Source organism: Acomys russatus, chromosome 31 (assembly GCF_903995435.1).
Source record: "Acomys russatus chromosome 31, mAcoRus1.1, whole genome shotgun sequence".
NCBI lineage: Eukaryota > Metazoa > Chordata > Mammalia > Rodentia > Muridae > Acomys > Acomys russatus.
The window spans coordinates 9764053-9789879 of NC_067167.1; the positions used below are offsets into that span (position 1 = coordinate 9764053).

The 25827-nt window shown below is 47.8% G+C and overlaps 1 protein-coding gene across 1 annotated transcript; it reads right to left on the minus strand.

Annotated features, from left to right (window-relative positions):
• Positions 1-230: 230 nt before the first annotated feature.
• On the minus strand, positions 231-25669 carry Txnrd1 (thioredoxin reductase 1). The gene is made up of 14 exons (XM_051139757.1): positions 25346-25669; positions 23135-23257; positions 21787-21859; positions 20068-20187; positions 17805-17947; positions 17346-17461; positions 14242-14467; positions 12565-12657; positions 12009-12085; positions 11282-11438; positions 11089-11196; positions 8946-9041; positions 6155-6289; positions 231-653 (listed from the first exon to the last, which is right to left on the minus strand). Exons 1-14 carry the CDS (start codon positions 25649-25651, stop codon positions 591-593), a joined length of 1836 nt encoding a protein of 611 aa, XP_050995714.1. The 5' UTR covers positions 25652-25669; the 3' UTR covers positions 231-590.
• Between the last annotated feature and the right edge of the window lie 158 nt (positions 25670-25827).

The following is a 25827-nucleotide window of genomic DNA, read 5'->3' on the forward strand; positions in this document are numbered from 1 at the left end:
TAAAGGAGGCGATGCTACACAGGTTAGTAAGACAAACTGTATTTTACTCATAGGGTAACTCCTCTTTCTCGGGACAAACTTGTGTGGCGCTCCTGAGCCCAGTCATCCCCTTCCACACGGTAAGGCCGTGTGGGTAGTCCAGCCACGACGTGCTTTTAGACAAAAAACTGATGCTAACATTCCCTAACTCTGGTATCAGTAACCCCATGGAGGAAAAGAAAAAGAAAAAGAAGAAACTAGAATCGACATCAGACAGCTTGAAAACGAGAGTAAGACAGTCTGCAAGGAAAGGTTGAGCTGACTGGATCCGACAGCTGTTCCGTCACTGCCCACCACTTGGGCTTGAGGCCGGTGACTTCATGGACGCATCCCTGTGAATGCGCTGCCGAATGTCAGTCTGAGTCCGTCACGGTGACCCCAGTGTGATGCTGCAGCCTTCTACCTGCCACCTCCTCCTACCCACAGGATCCCAGGGACCTGGTGGCCTTAGGGCAAGCACTTTGCCACGGGCCTTCCTGGACGTGGGGCGAGGAAGTGAGGTAATGGATGGTCTGTAGTCTTGGCAACAGCATCCACACCGGGGCTTAACCTCAGCAGCCAGACTGGAGGATGTCTCCCCCGGAACGCTTAGTCACCGACAACGTTGTGAATATCTGCGGGAGAGAGGAAGAAGGCGTGGCGTGTTTAAACCGAGCAAGCAAGCTCACAGACAGCACCGCATGCATGCATCAAAATGACGCAGGTGACCAAAGACGCCCTCTAGTTCCGCGTTAGGGACTGCTTCCTGTGTGCAAACACCTGGGAGGCATGCACTACCCCTATTCTTATACACACTGAAGAGAGCTAGAAGGGGACTCAACTCCGTTCTGTGGCATTGCTTGGCAGTCTCACCCACCTTTGTTTCCACAGGGGCTATTTGGTCACAGCTCAGAGGTGCAGCGAGTGAGATCCTACAGACCACAGTCACCTCACAGGCTGCCCCACCTAGACACACACCACAATGGCCACAAGGCTCTGCTGGGTCCCACCTTAGCCTCGTGGTGTCCGGCACTCACTACGGATTCCGTTGGCTGCTCTGTGTGAGCGCAGGGAATGTGCCATCTCCTGCACCACACACAGAACGACCCAGCATACCCCCCTCCTCCTCTTCGATCACACCTGACTACAAGCACAGCAGGCACACTGCTGAGTTCTGCCCAGCTCTCCCCCTCACCACACTTTTTTTCTTTTTGTAAAGTTCCCAGGGTTCAATCGCCAGGCCATCCCCTAATGACTTTAGTCACAAAGCTTATACGTCTAAACAGTTTACATCCTCCTGGCATTTCAAATGTCAGCACAAGCCTGGGACTTTTAATCCTGCCCCACCGGGCGGGGCCTCCTTAACCGAAGGCCACGGTGAGTTTGGAAGAGTGCCCAGAGGAAGCAGACACAGGCTGCATGTATCTTCACTGACCTTCTGGAACAAATTTTTGTGCCAAAGAATACCTTCATTGCTTCTCAAAACACTAAGGGCTTCTTAGAACCCTAACTTACATATTTGAGACAGGACCTCACTCTGTAGTCCAGACTGACTTCAAGCTTATAGCAATTCTTCTTCTTCCGAGTATTCAGAGATGGAACATTATTTAGTACCAGGAGAAAAGAGGAAGAAACCAAGGCCGGGCTGGAGAGATGGCTCAGAGGTTAAAAGCACTGTCTGTCTGCTCTTCCCAAGGTCCTAAGTTTAATTCCCAGCAACCATATGGTGGCTCACACCCCCCCTATGAGATCTAGTGCCCTCTTCTGGCAGGCAGGCACACATGCAGGCAGACACTGTATACATAAATAAATAAATCTTAAAAAAAAAAAAAAAAAGAAAAAGGAAAGAAAGAAAGAAAAGAAGCCAAGGCCATATTGAGGTACATGGACCAAAGTAAACACCCTTTGAATGAAAGGGTATCTTTAATCCAGAGAAAAGCCTTCGCTCTGGCTTAGCCTTTGAGTAAAGACATAGCCTTTTCCTATAAAGCAGCACAACAGTGGCACTGTGAAACTTCAGGCCGGAGTACTTATGGCCCAAGTCTTAAAATATGACTAATTCACATTCAAAACCAACCGACTAAATTAGAGGATTCATCTTTGTTAACGAGGATGTAAAATCCCCGGAGTCGTTATCCCTTTTGTAACTCCATCAAAAGCACATTCCCGCAGATTCCACAAGGCTCGTTAGCACCCTGACAGTCAGCGCTGACACACTGCGAGCCAGCCCAGCTGTTCCTGAGAAGGAACACAATTCCTTTGTTTAAAAAGCGTGCATTATGGATGAGGGCAGGGGACAATGTGCGATCAGGAAAATAGTGGTTGGGATGCCGCTGCTGCGCACACTTTAAGATGCCGCCAGAGCAGCTCTTCCCGGTCTTTGGGACGGGAGAAAAAGAATGGCCAGGAGAACATGTTTGAACCAAACCCTCGGCTCCTGAGACCTGTGAGTTTATGTTTCTTGGGGTTTGGAGAGATTTAGAAGGAGGTCTGGATAAGAGCTAACCCACCAAAAAGCATTAGCGTTAAAAACGAAAAACAAAAAAAGGAGAGCTGTTAGTCTACTTTCTTGCACTGATGTCCCTGCTATGGCTAAGAGGAGGAGGCCATCGCTGATACCAGAGCAGTGAAAAGACACAAAACTGATTTTATAGAGATTTCATTCACATACCGTTACCTTACAATTTCCTGTAGAATTTATGTAAAAACTGTAAAAAATTTACTGCGGAGGGCAGTGCAGAGCAAAGGACATGGACAGAGGTCAAGTTTGCCAGGGATGCTCCAGTCTTGCCTCAGCTCAGTTCAGCTTCCCACCGCCTGCTCTACCCCACCTCCCCCACCCCACCACCGCCCCCACACGCCAGGTTCCCGCCCTCTCCCTAGAATGAAAATGTAAAATGTAAAAGGCATATAAATTAGCCCCCAATTTCTTATTAGATAAAACTGTCAAATGGCTCAGGTTTCTGAACCCTTTCTCTTTATTTCTATCCTTTTCTCTCACAGGCCAGTAGCAACCATCCTGGGGACCAGGCACCACAGGAAGTGTGAAGACACTTGAGAGTCACATTTCACTATTCAAGATCTAGGCCTTTCCCCATAAAAAATCATTTCTGCAGTCAGGAAAGCCTTTGATTTTTTTCCAAATTTCTAATTTCTTCTTTTTCTTTTCTTTTTTTCTTTTTGGTTTTCCAAGACAAGGTTTCCCTGTGTAGCCTTGGCTGTCCTGAACTCCCTTTGTAGACCAGGCTGGCCTTGAACTCACAGCAATCCACCTGCCTCTGCCTCCTGAGTGCTGGGATTAAAGGTGTGCAGGGATTAAAGGTGTGCACCACCACCGCCCAGCCCCAATTTCTAATTTCTAATCAAGTAGAGCTCATAGGCAAGGATGAAAAACAAAATACCACCATGCACCAGAGGCAGTTTTACAAAACCCGCACTGCTCCTGCCACGCTCTGCAAACACATCCGGGAGGCGGTCAGTCAAGCTGCACCGCCCGTGTGGAGGACCCTGAGGAAGAACAGCTACGGAGTCAGCCGCAGCACGGTCCTTCCTGTCAGGCCACACACACTGGACACTGTTCCAAGTTTAGCTAACTTTGCTGCAAGCCAAGCTGAAAAGCTAAGACGTGCCAGACTCACCAAGAAGCAGCTGATGTGTGAGATTCCTAACTCAGGCAACTGTGGGCTGAGTGCTTGCCATCTGTCCTCAATGCCCTTGTCTGGTGCCCTCAACTTCCTCAGGAAGGGGACAGAGAGAAGCTAACACAGGGAGATCATGGTGCCTGGCACAGAGTAGGCCCTCATGAGCCAGTCTGTCCAAGGTCCTACCAACGCTTCTTCAAAATTGCCTTCGGTGTCTCCCCATTTCTACCATCACCTCCACCACCGTCTACTTTAACAGACACCCTGAGGACTGCGGCTACACCCGTGTTCTCCTCACTTCACGCCCCTCAGCGTAACAGAAGCAGGCCACACATTTCCAGGCTGGTGAAGGTGGAGATGTGGGGGTGGGGCAAAATGGTGAGGATATATTTCTGTTGCTTCTTGTTTTAGAAGATTTTTATTATTTATTTGTATCATCCAAAATACTTATTTATGTGTATAATCGAGCGAATGCCAAGTGTGTGGGGGGTACCTCATTGCCCCTGAAGCTGCAGTTACTGATGGTTGCAGAGCCCCTGACACGGGTGTTAAGAGACTGAACTCAGGCCATCTGCAAAAGGAGTATAGGCTTTGAACTGCTGCGCCATCTCGCCAGCTAATTCCCGCTTTCTCACATAAACTTGTTTGTAGCACTGTTAGTATGCTCTAAGAAAACAAAATTCACTGGCACTTTCCCGACACAGGCAGTCTGTGTCACTGCACTGAATTAAAAATATGGCCAAAGAGCATTAATCTAAGCCGGACTGTGGTGGCGCACACCTTTAACTCCAGCACTCGGGAGGCAGAGGCAGGTGGATCTCTGTGAGTTCGAGGCCAGCCTGGTCTACAAAACATGTTCCAGGACAGCCAAGGCTACACAGAGAAAGCCTGTCTTGAAAAAAACCAACAACCAACCAACCAAATAGTATTCATCTAGACTCTCAGTCTTTATAGTTTTTTGAAGAATCGGTTTTTTGGAGGGGGTTTTGTTTTGTTTTGTTTATGACAAAAACAGCAGTTTCTGACTATGCTCTAGTAACTCTGCCGTGGTCGTTTAGTGAAACATGTCAGTATTTTCTGTTTCCAATCAAGCCGGTACGCATGACTCTGGAGGACACCATTCCTAATGACAGGAAGGCGAAGCACACAGCAGCGCAGTGTGTTTCCGTCTCTGTGCTTTTGTTTGTTTTAAATATGGGGTCTCTAGCCTATGCTCGGTACAAATCCACTAGGTAGCTAAGGATGACTTCAAACTTGTGATCCTCCTGCCTCTCTATCTGAGTGCTAGGATTACAGGGGTGTGCCATCATGGCCATGTTATGCAGTGCTGGGATTGAACCTGTGGCCTTATGCATGCTGAGGCAAGCACTCTACCAAGTTACACCCAAGCCTTTTTGTGTGTATGTGTATTTGCGCACACTCGTGTGTACGCACGCCTGCTGGGGTGGAGGCAAGCATCATGCAACGTCAATGTCTTCCTCTATTGATTCCTTTTTTGGTTTTTCAAGACAGGGTCTCTCTGTGTAGCCCTGGCTGTCTTGGACTCGCTTTGTAGACCAGGCTGGCCTTGAACTCACAGCGATCCGCCTGCCTCTGCTTCCTGAGTGCTGGGATCAAAGGTGTGCGCCACCACACCCGGCTCCTCTATTGATTTCTACTTTGTATTTTTAGATAGTCTTTTGCAGAGCCTGCTTCCAGGATCTACATGTCTCCACCCCCTGACCCTCTGACCTGCCCCCCACACTCTCTCCCACCCCACACTACCATACCATAGTGCCCCAGGTCCTATTTTATGCAAAAAGCGCTTCACTCATCAAGGCACTTCTTCAGCTCCCTCCCTTTATGAGTCTTTTTTAAGGCTGACATATATTCAACCACGAGTTCAGCTTTACAAACACAACTGGAAACAGAGGCCAACCAGATATGAGCCGCAGAATATATATATAATCTATTAATAACGCACACAGATCTACCTCCCTATATGCATGCACACACAAGCACAGCATACGTCTGTGGAACACAGATAACAGATGCCATTACTAGCCCACACTAAACCATCTTGAGTTCTCCCACATAACTCCCTCGAGACAGGGTCTCACTATGTAGCCCTGACCGGCCTGGAGCTTTCTATATAGCCTAGGCTAGCCACCAACTCAGACCTGACAGCCTTGGAGCCCTCAATACTGGAAAGGAAGCTGTGAGCTGCCCAGATAAACAAAAGGCATAAGGCCAGTTTCTTCAAGTCCCTCTCAGCAAGTTTTTACCTGCAGGGCAGAAGTCTCTAGTTTATACCAGCGGCAGTGCGTCATGAAAAGGGGACCCTCAAGTCCAGAAGGCGAGCCTTCCGAGGCCACAAGTCACCGCCACACTCTCAGGTACCAAGTAGCTCAAAAAAAAAAAACAGCAACAGGAAGGCCAGAGAGCCCGGGGCCTGGCGCTCTTGAGTGTCAACAGTGGGCATGTTTCAGTGGCTCCAGGAGGCGCCCAGGACTTACCTCCGCGCAGACAGGGTGGATGCCGATGGTGCTGTCCAGCTGCTGTTTCGTCAGTCCACACTTGAGCGCAGCCGCGAAGCCCTGCGTCACTTCTCCAGCATTTGGACCCAGGACGTGAAAGCCCACGACACGTTCCTACGATGCAGAACAGAGTGAGGTGGAATAGGCCAGCTTCTCCCTTCTCTTCCCACAGCCCGGGGACTTCCCCAGGATGTTTGGAGAAGCCCGCCCCCGCCCCCCCCCCCGAAACAGCTGCTTTGCGCTGTTCACACTATGTGCTGCGGAGGGCAATGGCACACCCGCGGATGGGCAGATATAGGGAGCGTGGGAACATCAATCAAGAGGATAACACCAATGGAGGGCAACGGAGGAACAACTGGAAAAGTGCCGCGCCTACAGCACCTTAGCCACACAGCCATTCCAGAAAACGCTAGCAGAGGGCAGTGTCCTCAGGTTCCCTGGTTGTCCTGGCACTTTACAAATGACCCATGGTGACTGAGACATAAAGGAAGGCACTCAAATTTCAAGATCATTTAGCTGACGTTCTGGGTTTTCTAGAACCTTCCACAGGCACACAAGAGGGAAATGCCTGAAAACTTTGCAATACCTGTGTGGGAATTATTGTAGATAGATTATCTCTGTCAAGAAGATAAGTCATGCTGGGTGCAGTGGCGCATACCTATAATCCCAGCACTCAGGGAGGCAGAGGCAGGTGGATCTCTGTGAGTTCAAGGCTAGCCTGGATTACAAACCGAGTCCAGGTTGGCCAAGGCTACACAAAGAAACCCTGTCTAGAAAAACCAAAAACAAGGAAGCTGTATGCACTCCCCAGCTCAGTGGTGCATCTTCAGGGCTGACAGACTAGACCAGTCTCACTCTGCCCAGAACCATTGAGACAACCAGAGGCCATGGGCTGCATTACGAACCGCCAAAGGGTAAATAAAAACCATAAACAAAATCAGTCGCATGTAACTGGAACCTCTGGGGCTGGAGAGATAGCCCAGCAATAAAAAGCACTGGCTGCTCTTCCAGAGGACCTGGGTTCAAATCCCAGGACCAACATGGCAGTTCACAACTGTCTGTCACTCCAGTTCCAGAGGATCCAACACCCGCATACAGACATACGTGCAGGCAAAACATCAATGCACGTGAAATAAAAAATAAACTTAAAAAAAAATCAGTTGTGTAAATATTTAAAAACCGTCCAAGGTCCCTCTGCCGCCAGTCTTGTTACATACGTGACATGAGACAACTGGGGGTTTGGGGTGTGAATAAGGAACACCCATGTGCTGTATTCCTGAAGACATTTAAAAGACTCAAAAAAAAAAAAATGACATTAAAAGTAGACGGTACCAGGTTGTTTGCTGTTAACTCCTTTAGTTAAATCACAAAGCAGTGCGTAGACACACAGCAAGAACCAAACCCTGAACAGTCAAGAGACCCCAACTTCAGAAGAGGCACGACTTGGGGTGAAACAAAACAGTAAAGCACACCCGCAGGCCTGCCACGATGACTGGCAGGCCACTGACAGCTCTGCCGTCAGCTAAGGACATCGTTGGACTAGGCGTCCACCTGCTTCTGCTTCCTCAGGCCCAGGACGGGCAGAACGAGCAGCAGCCGTCACCTGTGTGCTAGCATGCGCTCAGGGATGGGCGCTGCTGTAAACTGTGTGCGCTGCTCATCTCTTACACACTAGCACTGGGGCTCACTGGCCTGCGCGGTGCCGTGTGTGTGTGTGTGTGTGTGTGTGTGCTTCTATTCAACTGTCTCTCACGTAGAACACTCACTACCTGCTATCTAAAGCCAAGGAGATTCAGGCATTGTGAAGTCAGATGACACACTCAGATACACCATGCTTTAACAAAACATATCTGCCGGGCGTGGTGGCGCATGCCTTAAATACCAGCACTCGGGAGGCAGAGGTAGGTGAATCGTTGTGAGTTCGAGGCCAGCCTGGTCTACAAAGTAAGTCCAGGTTAGTCAAGGCTACACAGAGAGACCTGTCTTAAAAAAAACCAAACCAAACCAAAACCAACCAACTAAAGAAAAAAACCAACCTATATCTAAAGAGACAGAGAAAACGGCACATAATTCTTCCTTACGTCAAGGAGCTGGCCTAGTATATTCATTTACTAAATGCCTGCCTCAGTGATGACTTTTGCGTCCAAGGCAATGCCCTACAACTTTCGGTTTACAAAAGTTGAAAAGAATTCAGTTTCGGATGCAATATTTAAAAAGAGTGTGTATGCGTTCATGTGCCCTGGGATATGATATAAAATGTCTCTTCCTGTGTGGAAACGGGCAGAAGGTTGGACGACCACTAACGCATTGGCTCCCACCGTGGGCTGGAGCGGCTGCCCTCAGGCTTGGTCATTACTGCCGCAGGGTGCTGCCATCTCCACCTCCGCCAGCGCTCTTCCCACCACAGCCTTCTCTGCAGTGCCAGCTGCAGCACACCTAGGTTTCTCTGTGGTGCTTTCTCCCACCCCACACCCCATCCCACACCCCGGAGGGCGAGGACTTCACTGCTCTTCATTATCAACACAGAAAAAATCCAAGCGGCCCTTGATTTCCTTTACTCAAGGGTGTCCTGTGCCTGTAGTGGGGCTCTGCGCCTGGAATGGTGAGTGGGCAGCAAGCGGGAGGGCCGACACCCTTGCTTGCCTCAAACAGTGTCCTCGGGGCTGGGGACACCAACGGGTGAGACAGTAAAGGAACGGCACACATTTCTCATGGTCACATGAGCTGTCCCAAAAGCTAAACATCACCGTAAGGATCATGCTGCACTTACGCTGTCTTGGAGATTACAGATGATTTTTGCATAGCATTTGTTGTTATCCCGGGATGGAACCGTCCATTCCAACGGCCAAAAGAAACTGTGGTAAACCTGGGAAGACAAAAGCACCGTTCAGACCTGTTTCCTGAAACAGGAAGTTGTCGAGCAGCAGACAGAGAGGCCCTTTAATGCTAGCGCTGCTAATAAAGTTCACAGAATAAACCGGACTTGGTCAAAAAGCAAAAATAGCTCGGGACTCCGCTAGAGCTCCTCTGATGACTCTTGTTTCAACATGACCAGTAAACCTTAAATAATATAACAAAAGGAACGAGAAAAGGAAGAAAGAAGCCTCCTGAATACTGTCTTACATAAAAGAACACAAGCCAGGACGTGGTGGCGCACGCCTTTAATCCCAGCACATAGGAAGCAGAAGCAGGTGGAAGTGAGTGTGAGGCCAGACTGGTCTACATAGGAGTTTGTATTATTCGTTCTAAATAAATAAATAAAAGAAACCACTGTAAGTTACATATCAGATATATCCCCATATATCATGTGTTTACATTACAACTCATAATAGTAGCAAATTTAAATTAGTTATGAAATAGCAATGAAGTAACTTTATGGCTGGGGTGACCACCAACCACATGAGGAACTGCATTAAAGGGCCGCAGCGTTAGGAAGGTTGAGAGCCGCTGGCTTAGAGGAATGACACCTGCACACAAGAGCCCGGGAAACGGCAGGGACAACTTCAGCAACCACAGAGCCGCTGGTTCTCTCGCTTCCTGCTTCCGGAAACCTCCTCCTGGGACCTTATCCAAGGAAGGAAGTGCAGGGGAGCCAGAGGACAGGGACTCTTTTTGATGTGTCTTGTGGGTGACAGCCTACTGTTTTCTCTAGCCACTAACCCCAGGGTAAATTGGGGTATGAGAGATCAGTGCTTCGATAAGCCAGAGCTCAGATACCACAAAATCACACAGGGAGGAGATTAATGAAATGTCCCAAAATGCTACATTACAGACATAATCTGAGTTGTTGTTTCCTATTCCTTTAATTAAGTTGTTAAAAATTTCTTCAATGCAAACATTACTTTTATATGGAATATAGCAAATCAAAGTAAGAAAATCTGACTAAACGAACGTGAACTGCTAAGAACCTTAAACTATAAATACTAAAGCCAAGCGTGGTGTCACACGCCTTTAATCCCAGCACTCAGGAGGCAGAGGCAGGTGGATTGCTGTGAGTTCGAGGCCAGCCTGGTCTACAAAGAGAGTCCAGGACAGCCAAGGCTATCCAGAGAGACCCTGTCTCAAAACCCAAAACCAAAACCAAACAAAAAAAGCAAACCCACAAACAAAATTGGGGAGGTAACACTTTTGCGGGTCTTGTGTACCCATGAGGATACCAAAGCAGGCCGCTATTCTATGTATAATGTAATTTATTATTATTACCCCTACCTTATTCCCTTGAACCTGGACACACCATTGTCTGGTGAGGCTAGCAGCCAGCATAGGTCCAGCACTCATCCTGTCAATACTGCTTGTCCCCGTCCCCACCCCCAATGCTGGTTTTTTTTTTTTTTTAAAGTAGGGCACAGCCACACCCAGTCTCTTAAGTGAGTGTTGGGGATCTGAACTCAGGCTCTTGTGCTTGCACACAGCGCTCTTTCATTATCCAGCTCCTCAGCACTTTAATACGTACAGAACTGGACAGTGGACAGAAAGATGTTCACAGACTGGAGGTGACACTCAGCAGTTAAGAATATCTGGCTACTTTCCCAGCATCCCCTTAGCGAGTCTAGCTCATAAGCAACGTCCGCCTAGCCGTGGCCACCTGACATACAGTGTACTAAGTCAGAGAGGATGGCGGAAGCTTGCGTGCACCTGGCACCTCACAACCATCCAACCATCTGTAACTCCCGTTCTGAGGGATCTGATGCCTTCGGGCCTCCAAGGGTACACATGTGGTATAGAAATACACAGAGGCAGAACACCCATACACAGGAAATAAAAATAAATAAATCGCTAGAAAAAATAAAAGTTAAGAAATTATACACATGCTCACTAATCTACTTATAATTGCACTTTTCTTCTATGCATTTGAAACCAATTTGAATCTCTGAAAAAAGAAACATAAAAAAAGAAGGAAAAGGAGAACTCACTTCAATATTTTCTTCCCCAAATTTCTCTACAGCTTTTTCTTCAGAGAGGCCACAACAGCCATACTCCAAAGGAGTAAATACAGTTGTCGGGACATTTTCATAGTCACACTGTGTCAAACAGAGAAAAAAATAATTAAGAGAGACAAAACAATGATAAAAACAGTGTCTCGGCGGGTGACGGCGCAAAGCTCACTTTGACAGCGGAGCCCCCGTACAGCCTCTGAGCCAGCAACCTCCCCGCCTGAATGGCGACAGGCGTCAGCTCCAGCTTGCCCTCCAGAATGTCACCGATGGCGTAGATGTAAGGCACATTGGTCTGCTCTTCATCTGTGACAGGGATTTTTCCAGTCCTGCAACCGTCAACCGCCAACATTAGTGATGTTAAACGGCACCGTCTTTCCTCCCCAGGAGAACAATGTTCTAGTTACTAAAAACAGAACAGTGCGCAGGAGTCAAGGTGCTTAGCCAAAATCCTGGCACTACTTTAAAAACAAAACATGAAAAATCTTAAAAAAAAAAAAAAAAAAAAAAAAACCGAGTTGGGCGTGGTGGTGGCATACACTTTTAATCCCAGCACTAGGGAGGCAGAGGCAGGTGGATCCCTGTGAGTTCAAGGCCAGCGTGGTCTACAAAGCAAGTCCGGGACTGCCAGGACTACACAGAGAGACCCTGTCTCGAAAAACGAAAGAAAGAAAGAGAGAGAGAGAGAGAGAAAATCCTAAGTCTGAACAATCCGCTCCCAATGCCCAACCCTACCCTGCCCCCACCCTGCCTCTGCCCCGCGCCCACCCTCCACCCCCACCCCATTGATTTGGCAGGTTCTTTCAGAACTCTTCAAAACGTTCACTCCTGGGGAGACTACTTCAAAAGGCAAAGGCTGAGAAAAACAGTGAGTCACTGCGCTGTGTCCGCCTCCTTACTTTTCATTTATTTTCACACCCACGGTCTCTAAGCCAATGTTTCTCGTACAAGAATCTCGTCCTATTGCCAGCAACACCTGAAAAAAATAATGAACTGTTAACAGAAACCACGGCATGAGCCACTTAACCCCAGACCTGCAGAACACATTTCATTAATAAAAATTCAAGGGTTAAAGCTGATTAAAACCTTTTAGCTTTTAAAGTCTTTGGACACAGAAAACATCTCTTGGCAATTCTTAAAAGAAAAGGAATTACTGCCTTAATTAAGTTAGACAAACTTAAAAACAAGCAGCACAGTCCATGGCAGACAAACAGAGAAGACCATGGCCAGAAAATCTGGTTCATTAGCAACGCCTGCCTGCCTGTGGCCACTTGACGTATATTAACTTTCAGAGAGGATGGTGGAAGTCATCCTTGTGCCAAAATAAATCCTACTATCAGAGTAGCTGAGATGTCTTAGAATATGCAAAGAAGGGGGCATTTTAGAAAGAGAAGTCATCTGACGTAGGTAACAAACCCTAGTAAGGACTCCGCCTGACCTGGGCCCATTCCTTACTGTGTTAAATTCGCCCTCCATGGTCTCCTCACTGGTTGTGGACTGCGCGGTTACCCTGAGTCGGCCTGGTGTCCCTGCTTCAATTTGTTCAACCTGTAAAAGTAATCAAGTTTTGTTCTGAAACAAGGGCAGACGGTGGGGACAACTGTTTCTCCCCTTTCTATCTGCTGAGTACTCAGCGAGAAAGGGCTTTACACCCCTCCCCGTGTAACAACATTATCATCAGCACCTCTTTCATTTACCTTGCTAACAGTTTGCCTGAGAGGCTTTTTCTCAAAAAAAAAAAAAAAAAAAAAAAAAAGCTTCAAATAATTCTTAAAACAGAGAAATACAGAGGGAAAAGTGGGAAAGAAATGGAAAAGCCTAGAGCGTCCGCTCCTGCCGCCTCCAGGGTCATTACCCAGCATTCTGTAGGTGAGTGCTGGGATTTGAACTTGGGCTCTTGTGCTTGAATGCCGGTGTTATTCCGGAGGCTGCTACATTTCAGAATAGCGGATACTTCCCACGGCACGACACACATTTGTCTCCTAACTGTGGCCTGATGCAAATACTGGGGCTACATGTGTGCCCTAAAACCAGCTAGCCCAGTGCTCATTCCTACTTCAAACTGTAATTTTGATGCTGTTATAAGCTGTACTGTAAGCCGGGAGCACACCTGCAACCCCAGCACTCAGGAGGCAGAGGCCGACGGATGGATCGCTGTGAGTTCGAGGCCAGCCTGGTCTACAAAATCAAGTCCAGGACAGTCAAGGCTACACAGATAAGCCCTGTCTTGAAAAACCAAAAAATGAATAAATAAATAATATCTGTCTTCCGGTGGGTCTTAGGTGACCCCTGAAAGGGTCGTTAAATCCCTACGGAAGTTATGATCCACGGGTGGAGAATTGCTGAACTACAAGAATGCAGTATTGGCAACTTTCAGGAAAGCCAAAGCCCAGCTCTCACAGTAGGACCACCCTGTGCCACACTGTGCTCTAGCTCCTGAGACACCCTGGCCAGCGCCTCACAAGAAACGCGGACCTGCAGCGACTTAAGCCTTGGGAGGGTAAGCCATTCTCCCTAAGGCATAGGGCAGCAAAGTGACAGAGCATCGGACAGGTGAGGCTAGCTCCCAAAATGTGACTCTTACTTGTCAGCACTAAGAGACTTAGTCACACAAGCTTAATCCAGTGAGAGAAAAACAACCGGTCTAGCATTTTTAAACTTTACCAAAACCCCAACAACTGTCACCCTCACTAGAGGAAATTGCTGGTCTGAGATGCTAAGTGATGGACTTGACCTTGTAGCGCACGTGTGTGAGTACAGGTGTGTACTGGCATAGACTAGAGCCTTCTGCTTATTAGGAGTGCACTCCGCCACCAAGCTCTGTCCCAGCCACATTTCATCACCTGTGTAGATGTGTGTACCCACAGAGTTATAGGGGTGTGAGCAGTACCAAGTACGGCAGACCAGGGCAGCAACAGGAAGGAATGCAGTTAAACGGAAAAGAAGCACAGGGTCGCTGGTGTGTGGGGAGCAATGGGCATGAGGCAGCAGTGAAGCCTACGCTGGTCCACCCCACCGACACAGAGCTCCTGACGGTTTACGATGCTCAAAGGTCTGCGTATACCACCCATCCCGTCTTACTGCCTTTCACCACGGATGGAAAGCCAACAGCCCCATAGAAAACCCACTCACTTTAATGGGAACGAACTGCCTTATAAACTTGATGCCGTGCTCTTCCATGTGTTCACCAATTTTGTTGGCCATGTCCTGGTCAAATCCTCTCAGGAGGATGGACCGAACCATCACAGTGACGTCTAAGCCGATACCAGCAAGAAATCCTGCACACTCCAAAGCAACATAGGACGCTCCAACCACCAGGGTCTTACCCGGGCAGTAAGGCAAGGAGAAAAGATCATCACTGAAAAAGTAAAGGAGAAAGAGGAAAAAGGTCGCATATAAATAATGATGCAAGTATTTTCCACTTTGCTAAGAAAGAGAACTTTTGTTTTGTTGGGTTTTTTGTTTATTTTTTCAAGACTGGGTTTCTCTCTGTGTAGCCTTGGCTGTCCTGGACTCACTCTGTAGACCAGGCTGGCCTCAAACTCGCAGCGATCCACCTGCCTCTGTCTCCCGAGTGCTGGGATTAAAGGCGTGCGCCACCACACCGAGCTCAAAGGAGAACTTTTAATGTTATAAACACTTGGTAGACATTATGCGTATAATGTGAGAAAACGCTACAAGGTCTTAGATACTATTCTTTGTTGGAAACACTCACCTGGTTTTCAACTATGCTGGTGGCTAAATACAGCCAACAGGGTGAGTTCTGTGTCAGATGTCACAGCCGCTTTGTACCATTTGCAACCACAAACCCACACTGACCTTCCACTCAAGTTTCATTCCTGAGTGGAAAATCAGTTTTGCTTCTCACCTGGACACCCAGTAGCAAGAGTGGGAAGGAAGCCGGGCGTGGTGGCGCACGCCTTTAATCCCAGCACTCGGGAGGCAGAGGCAGGCGGATCGCTGTGAGTTCGAGGCCAGCCTGGTCTACAGAGTGAGTCCAGGACAGCCAAGGCTACACAGAGAGACCCTGTCTCGAAAAACAAAAAAAAAAAAAAAAACAAAAAAAAAAAAAAGGATGGGAAGGAAAAAAAAATTCTGAAAATCTAATCTTTGTAATATAATTAGTTATAAAATTTTAACTACAACAATTTTGTCATTGAGTTAGAAATACATAAGAGATAAGAGATTGTAGAATTAGCCAGGTGCCTTTAATCCCAGCTGCCATGAAGGCAGAGGCAGGAGCATCTGAGTTGGAGGCCAGCCCGGTGTCTATAGAAAGACTCTGTCTCAAAAACCAAAAAATAAAGGAAAAAACAGAAGCGATGTATGAGGGCAGCTGGGTAAGAGGATGCCTCCTTATAACGCCAGCACTTGGGAGGGAGGAGCGGGGGGACCATGGATTCGAGGGTGCTGAGGTTAAGTTTGTCTGGGCCCTGCCTTAAGCTTCTCCGGCCCCTCACCATCACACTGATGAGTCGTCAGGCACAGCGGCACAGGCCTGTAGTCTCAGCTCCTGAGGGCGCTAAGGCAGGAAGTTCATCGGGACCCAGGGATGCAAGGTCAGCCTCTGCAACATAGGGAACCCCTCTTTTTTTTCTTTCTCTCTTTCTTTATTATGTATACAGTGCTCTTATCTATTTATTATGTATACCTTGCTCTGCCTGCAGGCCAGGAGAGGGCATCAGATCACATTACAGATGCTTGTGAGCCACCATGTGGTTGCTGGGAACTGAACTCAGGACCTTTGGAAGAGCAACCAGTGCTCTTAACCTCTGAGCCATCTCTCCAGCCCAGGGAACCCCTATTTCTAAGACAATAAAAAACAGAAAAGGAGCTTGCTAGAGCCTGAATGTCTGTGTGCCCAAACATCAAAATTCCTGGCAATATTCTGCCCTGAGTGTCATAGGATAAACAGGGTTTTTTAACAGATGGTTAGGGCATAAAAATATCCAACTCCCTGAACAGGACCAGAGCCTATAAAAGACCACCACAGAGATGCCGCCATCCTTTCTACCGCAGGAAGGTGTGACCTATGGTGAACCAGGAAGTCAGTCAGGAGTCACGGCCAGTGCCTTGAGCTTACTTTCCAAGCCCACCCCATGTACCCTCCACCCCCACCCCCAACTGAGGGAGTTTGTTACCCATAAGCCCCCCCCCAGTTAGTCCTTGGGTTACAACAACCAAACACCTAGCAAGACTAACATCACAGGTAGCCGGGACAGAAGCGTCAGAGCTGCCCCTGTATCAGGATCAGGAAAGTCACAGTTCTCAAAGAAGGGAGCAGCTAAAACACAGCAGGGATTCCCAGGCCAAAAAAAAAAAAAAAAAAGCATCCAAAAAGGCAGAGGCTGGCGATGTGTCTTAATGATTTAAAAGTGTTTGTAGTTGGCCGTGTGTGGTGGCACACACCTTTACACCTTTAATCCCAACACTCAGGAGGCAGAGGCAGGCTGATCGCTATGAGTTCGAGGCCAGCCTGGTCTATAAAGTAAAGTGAACCCAGGACAGCCAGGGATACACAGAGCAATCCTGTCTTGAAAAACAACAACAACAAAAAAATATTGGTAGTGTTATCCCTTGATGGGAAAAACATTTTGACTATGTTTTCGAGGGCTTTTTCTACAGGGTACTGAGGCCACTGGAGGAGCCGGGCAGTGGGGCCAAGGTCTCCATGTACGGCCATCTGAGCAGATCCTTTCTTTCTACTGCCCTAGCATTAACAAGGAACGTGATCCTTGCTTGGCAAAAAATAAACTCACGTACACATGACCACACTTACTTAACAAAATGTTCCTGAATACCCACCAGGTTTTAAAATACACATAAATTAATCTCAAACGCAAAGAGAAATGTCAAATCTATCTACACTGTGTTGTCGATATAATGTGTTAACCCTGAGTGGCAGGATGACAGTAGCTTTCGATTGTTAAAACGTGTCCGTCTCTTATTCTCTTTCTTCCAATCCCCAAGAACAAATATGGCGAAGAATTCAAAATCAAAGACATGAACTAAGCAGGTTTAAAGAACAAAACAGTCCGGGCGTGATGGCGCACGCCTGTCATCCCAGCACTTGTGAAGCAGAGGCAGGCAGATCACTGTGAGTTCAAGGCCAGCCTGGTCTACAAAGTGAGTCCAGGACAGCCAAGGCTAACACAGAGAGACCCTGTCTCGAAAAACAAAAACAAAAACAAAAAAGAACAAAACGGAAGGACAGCCCACGCCCTCGTTCTTCCTACCTGCTGATGCAGTACTCTTTGTCTCCGGGGATGCCCAGGTAGCGTGGCCTTTCGCCCGTGGCAATGAGAAACTTCTCGGCAGAATAAATTTTCTCTTTGCCTTTGTTATTCGTTGCCTGCAAAGGAAATAGTGTCAACTCACTGTCAGTAAACTTTACAGTCCGTAAAGGGTGCTGACACAGGGTCTCCCTCAGTTCTCCCAACAGTTACCTTGTGCTAGCAAGTGACAGACAGAGGCACACGTCCAATCTGGCCTGGGACCCTGAACTCCCACCCACCCCACAGAAGGCCCCAAGATGCCTGACAGCGAAGTAACCAAACTAGACAATCTGAGTCACATCAGCCTTAACCTTCACGCCTTATTTGATTTTCTGAAACACATTTGAAATGGTTTTCTCTCCAAACACCAATGAGAGGTGTTTTGAAAAAGCAGCGGAGGAGCAGAGACTGTAGTTTTACCTTGATCCTGTGAGGACCAACGAATTTGCCATAAGCGTTCTCGTAGACAACCTTTTTCTCCCGAAGGGCTACCCGGTAGCCCCAGTTGAGCGAGCCGATGTGATTCTGCACCGACTCTGTCATTTTCTCCCAGTTGTGCTTAACTGCGTGAGAAGAGAGTCCGTTTAGTCCTCCCGACCGCCCGATGAGCCTCTCGGCAGCCTCTCACCCGGAGCCAGGCAGTTCCAAGCCAGAACACGTTCCCCTGGAGCACAAAAGCCACTTTCCCACGCTCAGAATTCAAAACTACGCCCCAAACGCTTCTCTTCCTCTACTGGAGAGGTGAACTGGTAGTTTTACTTTGGACTCTAAACACCGATTTGTCAGGAACAGGGTACCATTAAGACTTAGGACTCCATCTGAAACAGGCTCAGGAAGGCTCTGCTCTAGCCAGGTGTGGAGTGACAACCACAGGCCTGTCATCATTTTAGTCAGTTTACTTTTACTGAAATATAGGCAAATTCATTTATATACCATCAAGCTGTTTTCACAATATGAAAACAGCTCAGTGGTTACCCCACAAACTGTATGTTAGCCGCCTGCTCCCCCCTTAACCCCCACCCCCGCAAACACTTGCTTTATCTGCAAGTTAGCTGGTTCCTTATTCAGAGAGCTTGGATCTCATTGTCCCCAAACCTTCACCTGGGAAAAACAAAAGTTTCCATTCTTTAATTACTAAATACTAGATTCCAAAACGTCAACCATCTTTTTTGATAGGCACATGCCTACACTGGCTCTTAACTGAGCAGTGTGTCCCAGCTTGGACTACGGCATAAAATAGAGATGGCTCAGAGGTTGAGAGGACTATCTGCTCTTCCAGAAGTCACTGAGTTCAATTCCCAGCGACCACATGGTGGCTCACAGCCATCTATACAATGTGATCTGCTGCCCTCTTCCGGTGTGCAGGTGTTACATTCAGGCAGAGCACTGTGTACATAATAAATAAAATAAAATCTTTAAAAAAAAAAAATTCAGTCTTAAAAATAATAAGCCTCAGGGCTGGAGAGGTGACTCAGTGGTTAAAAGCACCACCTGCTCTTCCAGAGGTCCTGAGTTCAATTCCCAGCAACCACATGGTGGCTCACAACCATTTATACTGTGATTTGACGCCCTCTTCTGGCATTCAGGTGTATGTGCAGCTAAAACACTCATACATTAAATAGGTAAGTAAATCTTTACCAAAAAAACAAAAAAAAACCACCTCTAATCCCAGCACTCGGGAGGCAGAAGCCAGCCTGGTCTACAGAGTGAGTTCCAGGACAGCCAGGAATACAAAGGAAAGGGAGGGGGGGGGGAATCAACCTTTAGTCTATGGTTAATCACTGTTAGAAATGACTTGAAGAAAACAGACAACAGATAAAATACACTCAGGAGATATGGAGGAAACAAGCCCTAGGGAGGCTGTGGCTTAAGAGGAAACTACACAGACAGAGGCTTCTCTCAAGAAAACGTACTGATCAAGCAGCTTGGCCTCTGAGCACACGATGGAGCCAGGCCTGTAGTACTTAACAGTGTGCTTCCTGAATTGGCACGACCGCACAGAATTGGTCTGTGGCTTTATGGAGAATAAACTACAGACCTTTGATTCGCACATCATAAAATGTTAGACCTAAGCCGGGCGTGGTGGCGCACGCCTTAAATCCCAGCACTGGGGAGGCAGAAGCTGATGGATCCCTGAGTTCGAGGCCAGCCTGGTCTATAAAGCGAGTCCAGGACAGCCAAGGCTACACAGAGAGACCCTGTCTCGATTAAAAAAAAAAAAAAAAAGTTAGACCTAGAGCAGGTTCGGGGACTGGCAACATGATAAGAGCCCTGGCTGCTAGGACCGGAGTTCGATTCCTAGCACCCACATAGGGGCTCACCAACTGTGTCCAACACCCTCACACAGACACCAAGTGGACAAAATACCAATGCACATAAACAAAGAGAGAGCAGCTCACTTTAGGGGCTATGGAGCCAAGATATTTGGAGGCAGATGCTGTGGGGAGCCTGGAAGAGCCTGCCTGCCTAGCCCCAAACGATTAAGTACTGCCCACAGCCCTGAGCGCCAGTCACCACATCCCATAAGCTCTGAGGGTTCTGAAATGTTACCATTTACAGCCCTGGTGCTAACCCAGGCCAACCTGGGCTACTAGCAGACCCCATCTCAGAACAGAGCTTCAGGTAGCCAGCTGGTACACTGCAAGACCACAGCTCAGAAGCCCCTCCCCCCCCCCCCCCACACCTGTGTCGTCGACTTTCCAGCCATAGTTGCGCGAGTCCTTCAGGGCTTGTCCTAGTAAAGCTGCCTGGTGCATCAGTTTTTTGGGTATGCAACCCACGTTCACACATGTTCCTCCGAGACCTGCAACAACAGAGAGGTCAGTTCGTAACCCACTGGGGGCCTCAAAGAAGCCGGAGTATTAAGATGCAAGGAGACACCGTCATTACTATTGTTGTTGTTACTGTTGTTGCTGCTGGAATGCAGCCAACACTGTTGAAGTTTGTTCCTAACCCTCATTCCATTTCCAAGGCCATGGAGCCCAATGTACGGAGCAAAGAGAAGTCACTCTGGAACAAAACAGACAGATTCCCGCAACTTCTGTAACTTCCAGACTCAAAATGGTCGACGGTGATGCAGAACTTGAAACTTTACTCTGGGCCCAACCCTTTACCTACTGCTGAATCTACACACAGAAACGGAGGAGCGGGTACACCAAGCGGGTCTGAAATACGCATGAAATTGGGTGTTCATGAAATTCCTGAGGAAGCAGCCTACAGTTTTCACTGATTCGCCAAAGAACTCCTATGTGAAAAATCCTCTCCCCCAAAACAGTAATCTCAAAGCTTACAGAACATAGAGATCACTTATTTCCATCAGAACAAAGTGCAGGCAGGGAGGGAGGTGGCTATGGAGCACATCGTTCAAAGGCATGTCCTCTGAGGAAAATACCACACCCCCATGCCTGCTGCGCTGTGTCACCAGGAAGTCCAAATTCCACAGGTCAGGGACTAGATCCAGCACCAAGATCACCTGTATGAGAGCTAATAGGCTGCCCGCTGCGGTCTTATCTGGCTGTACTGCCACTGCCTGCTGCTGATGTGAGCAGTTAATGATCTCTATAAAAGGTACTGACCATTTCTCTTCCCTCAACTCCTCAAAGGACCCCATTACCTGTCCCCCCATTCACTGGTCTGGAAGTCCCCAACTTGGCCTGTAAGTGCTGTGCAGTCTGAACTGCCTTTTTTTTTTTTCCCCTTTCTATTTTTACTTATTGTGCGCAGCTCCAACAACCCTGCTATACCCACCATCTGCCTAGGAGCCTCTGGATCTGCTCTGTGAGAACGCTAACGAACACTGCCTGCAAGTCCTACGTCAGCCTTTAGCCCATTGGTCCCATCCCCTCCTGCAGCGCCTCTAGGGGGCACCTCTTCAGAACGCTGCCTTACCACCCCCATAGCTGACCCCTCCTCTACCCAGGAGGCCCCTCTTTTCAGTACCTGTCACCACCAGTGAAGTTCTCACTCATCTCGTTTCCCACTAACGTCTAAGTTCTACGGGGGCAGGAACTTCTACAGCGAGTTCACCGCGACAGCCCCAGGCTCCTGGTCCACAGGTCGTTGACACACATTCGACCAATGAGCAGCCAACATGTATTCATTCACCAAGACTCAGAACGGCTATGGCTGGCTTATGTGATGAGACCTCTGAACACAGGAGGTACGTCTGGAGAAAGAATGCCTAGGAAGCTTCTCCACTGTGTAACAGATCCTGCATCGACCTTTAAGCTAGCTTGTGGTCAGGGCATCTGTCGAACCTAATCTACAGCATTTAACCGGATCACACGAGAATTTTGCATTTTGTCATTTCTAATCTTTGTTGTTTTTTTTTTTAAGTTGGACCTCTGGAGTCCTTGCCATCACCACCGGGGGAAATCACACGTGCAGCATCTCAGAAACTCACCCCATCTAGTTCCCAGAGGAGTGGGTGTGACGAAATCCAAGACCAGCACCTTCTTGTTAAATTTGGCTGCCTCCTGGGAAACAAAATTATTCAAATGGTTAGGTTAGCAATAGGCTGGGCCTGGGGGCGAGCACCCGTCTGCAGTTTCTACGCTCTAGAGCCTGAAGCAGGACTAGGCTTAGATCCAGGTCTGGGAACCTAGCACATCGCGTTGTTAGCTCAGCTCTAGGACAAAGCCAAGACACTCAGGCAGCCTCCAATTACAGACTGTAGCTGTGAAACTGTTAAAACAGCTAGCAGGCCTTGGATGACTCCTGCATGACTCCTCCCAGACAGTAAACCTGGAAAACACCTAGGCGCTTGTCTCACCATGTACCCTGGAAGGCAACTTTTTTTAATTTTTCTGTGCATAGGTGTGAGGGTGTCAGGTCCCCTGGAACTGGAGTCATGGACAGTTGTGAGCTGCCACATAGGTGCTTGGAATTGAACCCCAGTGCACTGCAAGAGCAGCCGGTGTTCTTAACCACTGAGCCACCTCTCCAGCCCTGAGGCAACATCTTTAAAGGAATCTCTTCCTCAGAGTAGCTGTGAAGTACCAGCCACTGAACCTGCAAAGGTTACTGGAGAGCAAGGACGGAAGCCGTGTGTCCTTCAGCAAAGTGACTCAGTTCAAGGGGGGCATCTCGGGGCCACCTTTACAGGCTGACGTAGGCAGCACCTTAGAGGTCTGTGATCACTTCTGGGAAGGATGGCAGGCCTCAAGTTCACAGAGGCAGCAGCACTTCCTGTATCTGAAGGATGCTGGGGGCAGATGTTCTTCCCAGTCAAGCCCAGGACTGAGTGGCCATTCTCAAATCGCCCCCATATACATCAGAGGTAAATTAGTTTTAATCAAGTTTAAGAAATCAAACTGAGCCAGGCATGGTGGCGCACGCCTTTAATCCCAGCGCTTGGGAGGCAGGGGCAGGTGGATCGCTGTGAGTTCGAGGCCAGCCTGGTCTACAAAGCGAGTCCAGGACGGCCAAGGCTTCACAGAGAGACTCTATTTCGAAAAACCAAAAAAGAAATCAAACTGTTTATTGGAGAAGAGGAATTATAGAGATCAAAGTGGCGGGGGGGACCCCAAATGTTAGTTAAAAGAAAATGTATGTAATTTCAAACCAGTTCCACACACCTTTACTATCCTTGAAAAACAACAAGAAATAAATTTTAAATGAAATGAAGTGTGCCCTAAATCACTGGGGCTCTGAACTTTTTTTCATGAAGATCCAACATTTCAGTTTGGAAAAGCAATTTATAAAGTGGTCCCTTTATCACGGACCAGATGCCACAGCACAGGGGACCTTACCTTAGCTGCTGCCAGTCCTCCCGAGCCTCCTCCAATGATGATCAGGTCGAAGTCATACGACCCAGGGGGGTCTTCAGAGCCGTTCATTGCTGGCAGCTTTTGAAGTTGGCTTTTCTGATATGGCTGCAGGACAAGAGAAATGAAAAGAATTTAAGTGAAAAGTGGCCATGTCCAGAAAGCTTTGGAAATCTTTCTTTAACGAAAAGCAAAGGCCATTCTCAAAGAGGATGTGTCGACTCTCACTGCGGCTACATATGGAAACCTCTAGAACCTTTCCCATCCCTGTTACCTACTCTCAAGTGTTCACTCACGTTCTACACACTGACAGCCCCCCTCCAAACCACCGGACACACCTATCCAAGTGTGACACTGTTCTCTCCCAGGACCTGGTGTTACAGGCATGAATTAACTTATACAGAGTGGGTTTCAATGTGCTATTTTCATACTGACTTCCCAGGGATTTTCTTTCCTTACCTGATTTTTTTTTTGGGGGGGGGGGGGGGGGGCACCTGCCACAGCACAGTTGAGGACATCAGAGGGAAATCTGCCCGAGTCAGTTCATCAGCTTGGTAACAAGCACTGCTGTCTGCTGAGCCATCTCACCAGCCCCCGTTCCTAGAGTTTTGGTTGGTTTGTTTGTTTTTTACCCTCAAACACGGTTTCTCTGCGTTAGCCTTGGCTGTCCTGGACTAGCTTTGTAGACCAGGCTGGCCTCCAACTCACAGCGATCCACCTGCCTCTGCCTCCCAAGTGCTGGGATTAAAGCCGTGAGCCACCACGCCTGGCTCTTCCTAGAGTTTTAAAACTAGGTTTTAAATTAGGTTTCCCTCACTTTGGAGAAAACAAAACAAAACACACAAACAAACAAAAAAACCTTCTGCTGAAGTTCTCCCAATTGCACAGTGTGAGGCACTGTAATTTAGCAATCACCTTTACTTTCTAGTCAAAGACACAATCAGTGGGCTAAGGTCATAGGTTAAAGGTCACAGGCTGAGAAGGGGGTCTGGTAAATGATGAACACAGGAAGGCTAACACAGCAACTGTAAAGCTGGCCAAGTACTTAAGATTTTATTACACTGTGTGTGGGGTCAAGACTCAAATAGTTAAAATCTCAGAGAAAAAAAAAATTACTGACCAGTATTGCTCTGTATGTGAAGGCACGCCTCTGCCTCCACAGGCTCCTTTCTAAGTTTGGAGGGTCTGTTGTTGGAGACAGAGCCTCACTATACAGCACTGGCTGTCCTGGAACTCACTGCGTAGACTTATACCTGCCTCTGCCTCCCAAGCGTGGGAACTAAAGGCGTGTACCACCACCTCGCCCAGCTTCAAACACATGCGTGCTTTCTACCACCCAGGCCTCACAAGACATTTTAAAGCTCACTGCTTTATCCTACATGTCTGAAGTTCTGTTTAGTTTTTGTTTCCGTATTTGTGTGTATTGGACTTTAAGAAAATATTTTAAAATACTCTTTTTTTTTTTTTTTTTTTAAGATTTATTTATTAGGTATAGTGTTTGCCTGCATATACACCTGCTCACCAGAAGAGGGCACCAGATCTCATTATAGACGCTTATAAGCCATTATGTGGTTAGGTAGGATTTGAACTCAGGACTTCTGGAAGAGCAAGACAGTGCTCTTAACCTCTGAGCCAACTCTCTAGCCCTTAAAAATATTCTTAAAATACCTTTTCGTTCTAGTATATACCAGTGATGTATAGCTTTATTTATTGGTTCTTCGAGGCAGGGTTTTTCTATGTAGCCTCGGCTGTCCTGGACTCACTTTATAGACCACCTTGCCTCTACCTCCCCAAGCGCTGAGATTACAAGCATGTGCCACTGTGCCTGGAGTCTGTATGTAGTTTTACATATAACTAGTTGCATTCTACATTGGTTTGGAACACTGTTTTAGCAATACATTCATTATCACTTTATAAAATAAAACCCTGGCCTACTTGGGGTAATGACTGAAATCATTAAGTACAATAAAAGTATTTTTTAGGGCTGGGGAGATGGCTCAGAGGTTAAGAGCACTGTCTGTCCTTCCAAAAGGCCCAAGTTCAATTCCCAGCAACCACACGGTGGCTCACCACCATCGAGATCTGGCACCCTTTTCTGGCGTGCAGGAGTACAGAACACTGTATATGTGATAAGTAATTTTTAAAATATATTTTTTAATTGTTTTACCCTTAATATCTAAAAAGCCCCAAACTTACCAGCTCAGAGTGCGTGTTTTTCTCCTGCCTACAATCAGGTGTAGAGGGTGGAGGACAGAGACGCGGGTCAGTAGAACAGGGCATCTGGGATGTGGAGGGGGGTGCCGCGGATGAGTGTGCAGCAGGAGGCAGAGCCCCACAAGTGCCCCTCAGCAGCACATGAGGCACACACAGTGGCTGGGGGGCTGGAGGGAGGAAGCCTGGAAACCAGCAGCAGTCGGGGCAAGTCTGGGCCACCCAGACGGTCTGCATAAAAGGTCTCACTCGAGAAGCTGGGAAACACAGCCAGCATTCATCAACTGGCATGATGGCCAAGGCTTCTCCTCCTCCAATGCAGGGCACTGTGGAGGGGAAAACAAGCTGGTAATAACAGCCTCTCTGATCAAATTATCAGGTAAAGTCAGATAACCAGTATGGCTCCTCCCAACGGGTCGCCAAGAGCAAGAGGCTCATCTGTTGGTTTTAAAGAGTAAACAAAAACA

Excerpts from the sequence above, each read along its gene's own strand:
- Txnrd1 (XM_051139757.1), bottom strand. The coding sequence starts at position 25,651 with ATGCCAGTTGATGAATGCTGGCTGTGTTTCCCAGCTTCTCGAGTGAGA. Across the intron at positions 14,468-17,345 it reads AAAGAGTACTGCATCAGCAG|TGATGATCTTTTCTCCTTGC; the intron begins GTAGGAAGAACG and ends TTACTTTTTCAG. Across the intron at positions 12,086-12,564 it reads TGGAGGGCGAATTTAACACA|GTGTTGCTGGCAATAGGACG; the intron begins GTAAGGAATGGG and ends TATTTTTTTCAG.